This window comes from Triturus cristatus, chromosome 6, assembly GCF_964204655.1.
Source record: "Triturus cristatus chromosome 6, aTriCri1.1, whole genome shotgun sequence".
Classification (NCBI taxonomy): domain Eukaryota; kingdom Metazoa; phylum Chordata; class Amphibia; order Caudata; family Salamandridae; genus Triturus; species Triturus cristatus.
In genome coordinates this window covers 175,590,328-175,604,790 of record NC_140589.1, presented here as the reverse complement: position 1 = coordinate 175,604,790, position 14,463 = coordinate 175,590,328, and the positions used below count along the sequence as shown (strand labels likewise).

At 39.7% G+C, this 14,463-nt stretch overlaps 1 protein-coding gene across 1 annotated transcript in view; it reads right to left on the bottom strand.

Annotated features, from left to right (window-relative positions):
- Window positions 1-14,463, bottom strand: part of PKHD1 (PKHD1 ciliary IPT domain containing fibrocystin/polyductin) — a 1,788,124-nt gene that overhangs the window by 1,337,349 nt on the left and 436,312 nt on the right. The window contains exon 14 of the mRNA XM_085609531.1: window positions 3,522-3,636. Coding sequence (XP_085465657.1) covers window positions 3,522-3,636 — 115 coding nt within the window. The remainder of the gene's footprint in view (window positions 1-3,521; window positions 3,637-14,463) is intronic.

The following is a 14,463-nucleotide window of genomic DNA, read 5'->3' as shown; positions in this document are numbered from 1 at the left end:
CGTATTCTCATCTCATCAAATGTGAGGTTTCCAGCTCTGTTCAGAATAGGGGTACGCATTCGATTTCCAATTGCTGAGGGTCAGTTGGCTCTGTTCGATCCAACACACGTTTCCTGCTAAACCAACAAGGAAAGCCTGAAGGTCCCAAACAGGAGACAAGAAAAATGACCCCCATGCACTGTGAGGGCCATTATTGCACTGTGACCATTATATGCACTGTGGCCATTATATGCACTGTGAGGGCCAGCCTGTCAGGGCCATTATTTTTGGGCTTTTCAATAACAAACATGCTTTGGGAGTTATTCAAAATGAAAAACATTGCCCAGTGGTAATATTAAATGTAGCGAAATGTAGCCTGTTTTAAATACTACTGAAATTGTGGTGTTGCTGGTGACAGATGAGAGACATATTTTTGACATAACCAACAGATCTGGTCTGATAACTCTATAAATATCAATCAATGCCGAAAAGACATTTGACTGGGTGCACTAGCATTTTCTACAAGATGTGTTGCCTAAAATAGGTCTCTGCCATGCATTTAAGACTTGATTGATGAGCGGCTACACTCAACCCATAGTTGGGGCTAGGGTGATCAGGGTGCTCTCCAACATGCTGAACGTATGTAGAGGGATGAGATAGAGCTGCTCGCGGTCTCTGTTACTCTCGGTGTTATATATGGAACCCCTGGCAGAAACAATACGCTCCAACCCTCACATAGCGGGATTGAAACTAGAGAACTAGGTACATAAACCAGCTATTCATGCTGACATTGTCATGTTAATGCTGACTAGCCCACGGATCTCTATCCCGGCACTACCACATGAGCTTGACAGCTTTAGTAGGGCTTCAAAATTAATACACAAAAATCCAGATTGTGAACATAACCGTGGACACTCAAGACACCCATCAGAGGCTGTATGTATTTTCTTGGTTTGCTACTTATGTTCAATATTTAGGAATAAATATGTGCCCCACATTCAATAAAACACCACACAAAACTATTATAATGTCAAACAAACAGCCTGCAAAGATTTACAAGTAGTCAAATGGGTGGGCTCTCTTGGCAAGACAAGATTGCAGCAATCCAAATGACACTTCCCCTAAAGATCGAATACATCATGCAGGTGTTGTCATTTCAGCCTCCCAAGTACAATGGACAAACTACAGAAGCTCCTGGAGAGCTTCATGAGGGGAGGGAAAAAAGGTCATCCACCAAAATGACAAGCATATCTTCCACCAGCGGAGGGTGGATTGACAGTCCACACACAGCACATAACTTCAACGCTGCTCAGCTCTGATACTCACGAGAGTGGCACCAAAAATCCTCAGAGAAACACTGGTACTTCTAGGATCATTCCATTGGCTGGTATTCACATTTGGAATGTTCTATGGCTATCCAAGAAGCAAAGACCCTGGGGAATATACTTGTCCCCAAATCTCAAAGCCACATTGGGAGGTTTGGACAAAGAAGCCACCTCAAGTGCCTTTGCCTTCTTATCCTCTCCCCTGACACCCATCATTGGGAACACAGATTTCTCCCTGCTCTTAAAGGCAATGATTACTTGTAGTGGCATGTCAAAAAGAGAAAAACGGTGGAAGACTTCTGTGATGCTGAGGGCCTCCAGTCTTTTGATCAACTGGAAGAGGACTGCAGGATCCCTGAGAGAGACTGCATAAATTACATAACTAGCGGCCACAAGTGGCGTAGTCAAAGAGGCCATGACTAAAATTGTCATGTACTGGTACTACACCCAAGCTCAAAATCACAGCTAGGCCCCAGCAAAACCCTCTCCCTTTTGGAGGAAATGCGAAACTCACTGAAACGCTGACACATCTCTTATGGAAATGCCCCAAATTACGAGGCTATTGGCAGGAAGTTCTGTCCAGCATAAATACCACATTTGGAACCAACATCCCCAATTCCCAGCATATATCCTACTGAGCCTACCAAACCAGCAAATGCACCCACTGCGCTCACCCAAGGCAAAGCAATCATTTTAGCCTAGGTCGTGCTACCTAAAACATAAAGATCAGATCTAGGGAGTCACTTGTCAGAAAAGTAACTTTTCAGACCTCTAATAGTAGAATGCTGAAAAATTCAGATAATGGCAAAATTGCTGCATGTGTTTGTTTTAGGTATTTAGCTTAGATTCAGTTTATTTTCAACACTGATTGTTTGTTGAGACATTTTCTTTATGGCTGCAGCAGAGTAAACAGAGTTGAACCCAGTTATTGGAATTATGGGAGTGTGGATCAAGCCACGTCAAGGAGACCCATTAGCACTTTTAATATATTTAAACCAGTTCTGTCTCATTTCATCTCATTCAAGAAATGTTTTTGTGCCATCCAATTTGTGGCTTACTCTTTCAGCATTATTTGCCATGTAATACTGGGATATGCAGGAGTAGAACCTCTTGTCACTGTTGTCTTTGAGGTTGGCTTAGATCATCCTGTCAAAAGACAGCATTATGATGTTAGGCTTTAAACTATGGGTTCACGTATCATATATATTGCAGCAACGTACCTCCAATAAAACTTGAAGGATCTGGGTATCATGCAAGCGACCCGAGGCACACAAGTGGTCAATATACTGAAAATATGGTTTGCTCAGGGTCACCGAGCTATTGATATGGAGGGATCACTAACTAATCATCTTTGTTTTACATTGCTGTACTGACTGCACAACAATACAAACAACCTATTTGCTCATTGCCTTCTGCTTCTTAAAGTCTTGAAGGCCGAGTGGTCTCAATATTTTGAAGCTCACCAGTTAAGGAATAAGATCTATTATTTTATTGATTTTGATGATTAGAGCTGAGCACTATTGCATAATTCAGAGCACTGCATGTCAAATTAGAGGAAATGTCTAAAACTTGCACTGTAGTAGATGATCGACCTACCCTACCTACATAGTATGGACTCTGTTTTGTAGTCCTCATTAGCACAAGGTCTAGACCTATGTCAAATGCAAGTCTGAATATCCTGCTAATTATGTCTAGGGTGGACTATTTTAACAGCTTCTACATCAATTTGTCAGACTCACTAACAAGACAGCTGTAGGAAGGTATGAACATAGCAGCCAAAGTTCCTACTGAAACAATACCAAGGGCATGCATCACTCCAGTCCTGAAATCTTTACATTAGTTAACACTGAAAACAATGCTTCATCTTCTAATTAGCAGAATCTATCATTACTTCCATCCTAGAAACAATCTACCCTAAGCTATAGCAAAAGGAACAAGTTGGGTCTGTTCCCACATTGATGAAACAATCTCTCATTTGATGTTCTTCAATTTTGTATGAAGTTAAAAATCTGTCAACCTGCCCAATATGCTCTTATGTATCTAACGCCCCGGATGGCAACAAGAGACCTTATGTTTGACACTATGGTCGTCACAATGCAAATATCAACTTGTGGGAGAGTTATGTCTTGAACATTCCAATTTAATCTCACTTCACCTTTGTCCCATCATGCTCTACAGTTACATAGTTTAATGTTCTACCTAACAAAGGTGGCTTACCTTTTTTCCGAGGTCTTCTGAATGGCATAAATATAGAGTTGCTTTGTCATCTGCCTGGATCCAGAATGTGTAGTTATTGGTTTCTGGGGCCACAAAGAAACCACTTAAACGAGAGCTGCAAGCAAGAAATGGTTTAACATTTTTGATAGTTTCATGGCCTAAGGAATCTCAAATACGGTTACCATAGGAGGGGGCGGTGACTAATGTAGGAGGCCCGCTCCAGCAATTTCACATATTAGGCCCAGCAACAATGGGGCGGAATGGATCATTTTGTAACAATTGCTGCTATTTCAATAATAAAAGGTTGACTTCTTTGTTCACAAAACATACTTAGGTAAGACACTGGGCCAAAAACAACATGCCTCCTAGGATCAGAGGAGGTCTGAGAATACAAACAAGTAGATTTAAAAAAAAGTAGTAGTACATAACCTGTGGGTGACATATGTTTATGGACAATACAAAGTGTAACAATTCCTAAGTTTCCACCATATTTGTTAATTGTATGGTCATATTTATCTGTAACCTAATCGCTATCTCTTATTCCCACATTAGCCACAAACCTAACCCTAATGCAATGATGGCACAGATTCTTTTTTTTGGGGGGGGAGGTGGATGCTTTCTGTACCACTGCCCAAACCAGCCTTGTCCTTCATTGTATCCTATCCATTTGCAATGCAGAACCAAGGGCATTGTCAATAAATACTGCTCAACAATACCACCCCCTAACACATGGCCAACAAATAGTATTGTTCTTTCTCCATTGGACCCATCCTTTACAACTACAGTTTGGATGTAACCCCATTCTAAATGTTAGAAGCATATATCTAAGGTCTAGATAATGGTTCCCAAATACTGAAACAGGGAAGATGCAACCAAATGTTTAATTATCAGAGCTACTGATTTTTTTCATACAAGTACTATACATATTTAGCTTTGATCAGAACATTTCCAAACACCTTTAAATACTCTTGACAATCAGTTATTCATCTTACAGCTAAAGCAAATTCATTCTCATGGTTCTCTAATTGTATTCTTTTAAGTTCCCAGTTCCCATTATTGATATTTATAAATCATTCCAGCATAGGACTAAGATCTTATCAAAGAAGTTATTTCCCATTACCAATTTCTAAGCAAGCGGTCTACTTTTAGCTAGATTTTGTAAATATGTTTATCACCTAAACATGAGCCTTGTGAGGTGCCTAAATTAAACCTTTTACTTTTACCTAGTCATAACTTGTAAATTGCAGCACTGCTCATTGTCAGCAATGCTGCCCCAATTAGAACCAGAGAATATTCCTTCACCTTTCAGTACCTACAGATAAACCCATACAAGGATTTAAATCTGCCGAGGTGCTGGACATCAATTTTGCACAATGGGACCTCTGACATAAGGATGTCTTAAAGAGGAAATGTACATAGTAGTCTACTATCTCAAACTTTTTTTCCCTTAACCACAGTCATGATCTTACATTTTTGCTTCCAAACACCAATACCATTGCTTTTTTGTATTGATTGGGAGCTTGTTTGCTGCACTTACTCTTTTGGCACAACTAGCTGCCTTGAGTTTTATACGGGTGGGCAATTCTCAAGTTGTCATCCCACATGAAAGTGGACATTGGCCTATCACCTACTTAGAAATATGTTTGCTTTCAAGAGTGAGACTGGGAGATCAACCACAAAGACCCTTAACAGATTTGGTGCCAGAACACATCATGCTTCAATCTATGTCTTTCATATATATCTTCTGTCAACATCACTAGAATGCACAACAGAGAATACATCAGAAGCACAGTACAGATCTTACCAATATTCCTCATGACGTTTTATTGAAATCTCCATAATCAGACTCTTAATCTTGTGCTATTCTTTTCCCTACCATCTTCCCAAACTCTTTATCATTTCTCCTTTTGGTCATTTTTTGTATTTTTTATAAAAAAAATGTATTAGGCTTAAGCAGATTATCACTGAATACCACTTTCTTGTAAACATTACTTTTTTTTTGTTTTACTTTTTTTTTTTACATCACAATAGGATATTATTTACATAAATTCATAACATAAATCAGAGTAGATAATAACTGTCAATAATAAAGTACAATAAAGTACATTGAGTGAATCAGAGTAGATAAAAATAATCATAATCAACAGCTGGTATAATTGATCAGTAAAAGTTCAAAATAGTTACCCTTTACCAGGAATTATCAACTTCTTACTACAGCTAATCAATCCTTTATACATAAAAACCGAAAATACATTTCTATATCTTAATTAGTCTATATCGCGACAATAAGACCCCAAATTTTCTCATTCTTAAGCATAGAGCCTAAGCCCCTGGCCTTAGCCAGGGCAGTTTCCAGGTCGTAAGTTTCTTTAAAAATAGCCCACCAATCACAAATAGTTGTCGGTAGTGGTGAGACCCACATCCGAGCAATAGCTAACCTAGCTGCCCCCATCATAATTGAAAAAGACCGTGCCACAGCTGGTTTATCTGCTTTGTAACCTAGCATGATTTCTAAAACCGTTAATATAGGACCCACACCAAGTTTACTATGAAACACTTGACCGATCTTCTGCCAATAGGTCCGCAATTCCGGGCATTCTATGAACATATGGATAAGATTTGCGGCCTGAGTCCCACATTTAGGGCACTTGGTCTTCTCACCACCACTGTTACCTCCAGCCCATTTGGCAATCCTCTCTGGTGTATAGTACAGCATGCCAATTGTGCGAAATTGCTGTAGTCGTAAACTAAGAGAGTGGACTGAGTCACCTATGTTACCCAAAGCCTGAGTGATCATACCGGGTGTTATGGCTATATTCAGCAATTGACTCCAACGTAATGCTAATTTTACAGAACCATCGACTTTAGAACTGGTCAACTGTTTATACATATTACCTATAAGAGATTTAGTTTTCTCCCCATATAAAAAATCCCAGATAAGAGATTTAGTAACCGCATTTGGATCCAAGTTCTTCCCCAGATAATCCCTTATCTGTAGATATTTAAACAGAAAATTAGTAGGTAATTTATATTGTGATTGTAAAACTTCAAATGATTTAATTCCTCTGGCCTCATACAGATCCCCCAAGCATGAGATCCCATGTTTAGATCACAATCTGCAGCTATAGTCTTGAAATACTTCAGGGAACATTGGATTACCCCAGAGTGGCAACTTTGTATGCATTAACAACAAATTGCTTCTAGCAGCCATAACCCGCCATATAAAGACACTATCCCTAACTGTCTTGATTTTAACACGTTTGAAATAGTTTGGGTCATTAACGCGATATAAGAAAAATAAACTATCATCGCCTAGAATCAATCTATATAAAGAATCTTGCTGATAAACCACCAGAAGGCTACCAAAGCGCCTGGCAAACGCTGCCAAAAGGTAAGTTCTAAAGTCAGATAAACCCAAACCACCTTTTTTATAAGGTGATTTAAGCAAATCAATGGCTCTTAAAGCCACAGACAAAACTACTCAGGACTCCATCCAATTTTTTAAAAAAAATATTAGGAAGACGTAGAGGAATAGATCTAAACAAATTTAAAAATGTTTCATTTTTATTAGATTGCATCTTCCCAGAAGCCCAATAGGAAGTTTGTGCCATTATTTTTAAGATTTTCACAGTTTCATCTAGTAAAGGAGTGTAATTTAAAGATATTATTTGGCCCACTTTAGCAGAGATCTTGACCCCCAAATACGAAGCTGTTGTACATCTCCCCAGGATTGGAGAGCTAGGTTTAAAATTAATAAGGACTTGTGTTTTACTAATATTTAATTTATACCCCGAAACTAATCCAAATTTAGTTGCAGCTCTCTCGATAACTGGGACAGCTTCTGCTGGATTAGTAGAAAAGATTGCCAGATCATCAGCATATGCTGTTACCTTCAGCTTATTAGAGATAGTCATTAATGGTTTGATCTGCTTATTGACTTGTAAGGCACGTATAAACGGCTCTATATAAAGGGCAAATAATAACGGGGAAAGTGGACACCCCTGCCTTGTCCCACAAGAGATGTCAAATGGGATTGAATATGAACCAAAATATGAGAGTTTAGCTGTAGGTTTATAATATAAAGCACGCACCCAATGTCTAAACTGCCCCCAAAGCCAAATGTGCTTAGTGTAGCCCACAGAAATTCCCATCCGACCTTGTCAAAGGCCTTTTCGGCATCTAAGAGGATCATACTCAGACCCACCCCCTCTTTCTCCGCATAGTCGAATGCCCCAATGGCCATGTTGACATGAGCTGTAGTGTCTCTACCTGGTATAAAACCATGTTGGATATCGGACACTAATCCTGACATCATTGGTGAGAGTAGATTTGCAAGAATTTTCGAAAAGATCTTCGCATCTGCGGTTTATGAGGGAGATGGGTCGGTATGATCCGCAGTCTATAGGTGTTTTGCCCTTTTTAAGAAAAAAAACAATTTGAGTCATATTCCATGACTCCGGCATCCTACTGCCCATACCAACATATTGAATGACTATGCTGAATGGTGCCAACAGAGTACTTTTAAAAACCTTATAAAATTCCATAGGTAGTGAATCTACCCCTGCAGCTTTACCTGAAGGTAAAGTAGTAATGGCTATTCCTATTTCTTCCAATGATTTTATATTATCTAATGATATTACCTCATCATCACTCAATACCGGAATATTGCTCTCAGTGATATACTGCGTAATATCTTCCTTGTCAATTGTAGAAGAAAAGGAATAAAGTTTCTGGTAAAATAGTAATGCTCCAAAATAGCTGAGGTATGATTATGTAATGCACCATCCGTGCTCTTTATAGCGTTCATTTTAGTTTCGGCCTTCGTTTCTGCTGTTTGAAAAGCTAAAACTTTACCAATATGTTCACCATATTCATATTGTTCCAGATGGTACTTATTATACCTCACCGCTTTTTTTCCCTAAACATTTTTTTCACTGCTGTTCTTGCATCTAATAGAGCAAGAAACAGCTGATCCTGATCTAATTAGCCTCGTGTTACCACCTCTACATGTTGTTTTTCCCTATTTTGTAAATCTATAATCAGTTTCTCCATATTGCTTTTATTTTACTTATTCTGCTGCAAGATGTATTGTTGGGTCATCCCTCTAACATAGGCTTTCATGGTATCCCAAACAATCAATGGGGAAGCTGTCCCTATTTTTCCTCAAAAAAGGTCACTAATTGTTGCTTCATACTGGAAACATATTCCCCATCCGTAAGTAAGTATCTAGGAAAAGAGAATGGTCTGACATTCTTACCTTCAGGGGTAGCCATAAAAGATAGCAGAATAGGGTTATGAACAGATGTCACCAGTGGGCATATAACAACATCTAAACCTAAGATTAAACTGACAGAAACCCAAGCCATCTTGATTCTAGAATAAGATTTGTGCGGGGCCGAATAATAAGTATACCCCGGGATAAGTAAGTATATCTGCCTCCAAGCGTCCTGCAAGGATTGTAATCTAGCCATTTCTAGTATTGCTGCTCTAACCTTTCACATTCTACTAGTACCCCCTTTTTTAGTTGAATCGATGTTATAGTCTATGACACAATTAAAATCTCCCATTATCAGACGTTCCCCATCCCAGTACAGCAATTCCAAATTAAGAAAATCAAATCATCAGTATGTGGTCCATATATTGAGCCAAATACATATTTCATGCCCCGAATCTCTATCGACCTTTTGGATCAGCCAATGTCTAAACTATTTTACAAGAGAACCTCTTATCTTTTAATATAGCAGATCCTTTCATAGATATTGTTTGGGAAGTGCTAACAATTGTTTCATATCCTAAGTGTTTTAACAAATGACGATCTTTATAGGCCAAATGAGTTTCAGTAATTAAAACTAAATGCGGTTTAACTCCTCCTGTACCAATTGACATTTATTAGCACTATTAAGTCCGGCCACGTTCCATGCCATACATTTTATCATAGCCATACTAAGTTAAATTCCTTATCAACATTCCTCTACAAATAAAGATTGACCTTGAAAAAGCTAAAAAAGCAAACAGAACCTGATGACTTGTTAATTGTCCTTTATGAAAGCTATATTTTGCCCTATTGATGTCATTTTTTTTTTAAAAAATTCCCCCCACCCTACAACCCTTCCAGTCCTCCCTCTGACCCGAGTGACCCTTGGATACTAGAAGGAGGAATCCTCCCTTTAACCTACTGCCGCTGGATGGGCAGCACTAGAGAGCCTCTCCACGCTGCGGTAGCTGCCCCACACACGAACGAATGCCGTAAGTGAAAAAGAATATAAGAAATATCAGTTAAACTTAATCCCATAAGACTAGTTATCTTATCATACACATTAATATTTTTTTAAATGTTAAGACCCAAACAAATAACTAAGACAAGGAGGGATTAGGAAACCACCCATCTTCAATAGAACATATTCATGTACAAATACATCTTATTAGGACTTCTGAGCAGCTTCCGTTTGCCATTTAGCAATAGCCAGTTTAACTTCTTGTTCATCAACAAAAAAATAAGACCGCCCATCTTTGAAAACCTTCAGGCATGCCGGTTTTTGTAAATACACTTGTACCCCGAGAGCCTTAAGTGGATCAATCAGTTGGCGGAGCTGCCAACGTCTGTCCATAGTAATTCTACAGAGATCTGATCTAACAAAAAAAGTGACAGACTCCACAGTGATAGGTGTATTAGGTCGAGCTTTAAGGGCAACTGCCTGCCTTAGTAAAAAATTTCCAAAAAAAACAAAAGCGGACAGGGGTATTTGCCTTTCTGATTATGTTCACCAGTAGGGAGTCTATGTACTCTTTACAATTGAGAATCCCAGTCCCAATCAGATAAGTCGGGAAAAGCCTTTTGGAATAACTTTACAAGATAGGCCCTGGGATCCGTTCCTTCTGCTCCTTCAGGAATGGCAAATAATCGCAGGTTATGGCGGCGTTGGCGATTTTCTAAGTCCTCAAGTTTAAGCTGGATAGTTGAAATTTGAGTAACCTGCTGCCGAACCACAGTGTCTGTGAGGTTTGCAGTTTGTTCCGTCTCTCCTACTCTCTGCTGTAGTCTGATATATCGCTAGCAAGGCCCCCAACTTTGACTGACATCTCCTGTAACATCTGCAACATCTTATCTGTGTCTGATTTTGCTTGCATATAATGTCCTTGTGCTTCAGTTCTTTGGTCTTTTAGAAACTGCATTATTAAAGCAAGTGTTGGTTCAGTATCTAAAAGGATATCAGCAGGCTGAGATACTGTCACTCGAGACGATGCAACTGTAATAGGTACTTGTTGGGAGCAAGCCCCCCTCTCTCCTCGTTTTTCTGCCGGACTGGCCCCTTTCCCTGCTCGTTTTTCCACAGGCGTATTGCTCGCCATATTATTCTCGGTATTAATTTCAATAGGACTGTTACCAGTAATCCGGGAAACCATACTCTTCACTCCTCCCTTAGCTTGGACCCATTTACGAAGAGAACTATTCTCTGAATTACATTTCCCACGTGTGCAGATTTGAGGTGAATTTTGTTGTAAATTATCCTGCCTCTGGGGAGTTTTCTTATTTTTAACTTTAGCTTTGATTTTCTTTCCAGGCGGTGTCTTATTAGATCTAATACTGGCTCCAGTTCCCACTGTTGAAGCTATTGAAGCATCATCGCTGTGGGTAGCCACCTCTTCCCATTCCTCCAGGACATTCTCTCCAATACCAGCACCCTCACTGCTATCTACATGCACCGGTTGATTAATTTCTGGTATTCCGCCCTTGAACTCCATTAGAGACTGGCTCATTAGCTCACCCATTTCTGGTGAGCTCACTGACGTAGGAATAGCCTGGTTACTTTCGGTAAGCACTTCTGTATCTGCTTCTCTTTGTGTCCCTTTTTTGCCCCCGGCACCAGCCTCATTGTTACATTGTGTCCCTGACTGCGAAGAGTCTTTAGAGTCATTCAAACATCCCCTGCTGTTGGCTACAAACATAGGGATGGTGGCCTGAAAGGGACACCAAAACTACCATACCTGTGTTTGTATTTCCAAATGGGGGAAAAAGGTTTAAAGCAACCCGTGTTCTTTAGTTCCCAGATGAACCACAGATGGTTTAAAAGAAAAAGGCTTTGCATTTGAAAAACACTTGGGAGCAGGCAGTGTCCTCTTGCACAACTGCCTGCTCCCATGAAGGCTATCTGACAATGACCACACAGGGACTGCTTTCCCTAGGGGAATGGGTTACCACTTCTTTTCAGGAGTCGGCAACTTATCAGTGGTAGATATCCTATTGAGATTCGCAATTAAGTGGGCGGCCCATTTCACACCTCCTCCAATTTGTGTATCGGATCTGAGATTCCAAATGGCTTCCCAAGTTGTAAAGTTTTGTGAACTGTACCGTGTGCGATCACAAAATCATGTCATACATCTAGTATCATTGCTCCTCAAGGAGTTTAGTTTAGGGGACCTGCACTCCATATTGAAGAAGGCGGGGCTCAAGTTTCTTTGCTTCTGAGGCTTAGGCTTTGCCTTGATTTCGCCTTTCCTTGGTTAAGAATGATTCCTCTGGCCTTTCACTCCTGTTTTCGAAAGAGTAGGGAGTCGAGTGAACAGCAGACCCGGGCAAACATTCTACCTCTAGTGTGACTGCTTAAGTTTCCTTCAGTCTATAAGAACAGAGGTGATCTCCCCGATACATGAGTTTAAAAATAAACTCTGTGCATCAGGAAAAGGGCACTTCACAAAGTGTAAAATGCCATAAAGACAAACAATTCATAATTAACTGTATTTGTTAACATTTTGGCGCAGGCATCTCATCCCATGATGACCTTGCCATTCATTATAAGTTTGTTACGAGTCTCTACTTGTTCTGAAAATGTTTGCAATGACAGGTTTATGTAGCGTTTAACAAACACCACCACTGATTTCCACCTTGGCTGGGATGCTCTTGAAATTAGTGAGGGCCCATGAACTTATTATCTAGATAGACTATACTTTTTCACTAAACTGCGTTTGAAATGAGCACATGCAGATCACCATGAACCACCCTTGACCTAATTTGATGTTGTGTTTTGTCCATAACTTGTAAAGTTTCGAATCACCAGGAGCTCCAAAGACCAGGCCTTTTGCATTTGACAATAGCAAATTTTATGAGCCTTTTTTTCTGAACTCAGGCCCAAGATGCCATTGGAATTACACACTGTGTGATGTGCCTATCATTCCTCATAAAATACCCCAGGAATAGCCCGCAAAACTAACTATTGATCTCCCAGCCCATTCCCCATTAACTCTGGAAGATTTGAAAGCAAAGCTCATTTCCCTCCTTCTGGGGCCCAAAATCACTATATTAATGGACTCTCCCTATACTCAGCTATCAGTTGTTTGTTCATACAATCTTCTACCATTGCACAGTTTTCTTTGATCCCCAACTTCGTTAAGTCATTAGACCATGTGTGGTTATAAACAGCAGTGTATTGGCACAAGCATGGAGTTGTTATTTTGACATTTACTAAGAGAGTCTCCTTAATTATTTCAATCACATCACCTCTTAGATGGGGCTTCACCTTTCACACTATATCCCTTGCAAGTGATAACTTGTTACTTCAACTGCCCTGGAGTCTTTCTAAATCCCACCAAAGATAGTCCTGCTTGCTGAAATGACAATTTGAACTAGAATGTGGGCAAACAGCAGTAATCAATTAGTCTTACTCAAATATTTTAACTGTTGCTTCAGCTTTGCTTATTAAGGGACAACTAGGTAGGCAGGTAAATCTTCATTTTATTTGGTTCTACTATCTCCTGATCTGGTTGCTTTACCCATAGGATTATAGGTGCACTCTCACTGGTTGTTTAGCATCTACCTTGAACAGAGTTATTGGTGCTTTAGTCAATTCCTTAGTAGCTACTTACACTCTGTTCATATTGCCAGTCGATTTAACTGCACCACTCCCTTTTTCTATTTAAAACTCAGGATAAATATGTTGTCTTAATGTATTCTTTCCAATTTTTCAAAACCTTCCTTGATCAAAGTAATCAGACATTTATCCTGTTTCCTAAAGTGTATTTGATCCTTGCTATATATCCTTTACCATACAGGGGCGCCTTAGAAAATATAGACAGTGCAAGAGGATGGTGAAGTGGCCTGCAATTCGCAATTAAGGAATACCTCCACATTCATTCCTATGGGCCTGGAGGCCCATAGGAATGAATGGGAAGACATTCTCAATTTGCGATTCTCAATTAGAGAATCGCAAATTCAGAATGCAATTTCAAGTGTGCCAGGGTGTCAAAAGGACAACCTGTTGCACCCCTGAAATGAGCATGGGTGCACATGTGGCGCACATACATGCCCAAAGGACATGTGTGTGCGCCACATGCCACTTTGAAAAATGCAAAAATGTGCATTAGTGAAAGAAATCGCAAATTACCACCAACCTGTAGTTGGTGGTAATTTGCGATTCCTTAAGGCCAAATTGCACTTTTTGGTGCTTCTTACATTGCATTTAAGGAATCGCAAAATTTGAGATTCCTTAAATGCAATTGCAAAATAAGGAATCGCAAATTTTGCGATTCCTTATTTTGCACGCAGATTTGCCTTCATACATACCACGTAGCAAAATTGCAAACGCCGAAATTCGTCGGATTTCGGCGTTTGCGATCGCAATTTTGCTTGATACATATCGCCCATAGCTCCATGTAGACATTTCTTGCAACAACAAAAAAATTAGTCACCTGTTCTTTGATCGCCATCACCAGGGCTTCTAGTTTGCCCTGAACGCTTACTTGCAAAATTAGACACATTGTATTCATCCTTTTTTCCCTTAATTTTCTTAGCCATTCTATTTACATTTTGTCTGATTTCAGATGCCTGCTAGGCTTCCAGCGAAACAGCATCTTGAGTAATAACACAGGTACAAGTTATATCTTCAATACTATGAACTTTCTTCATAATATTTGGCTTAACACATAAAGGGACACATCCTAAATATAT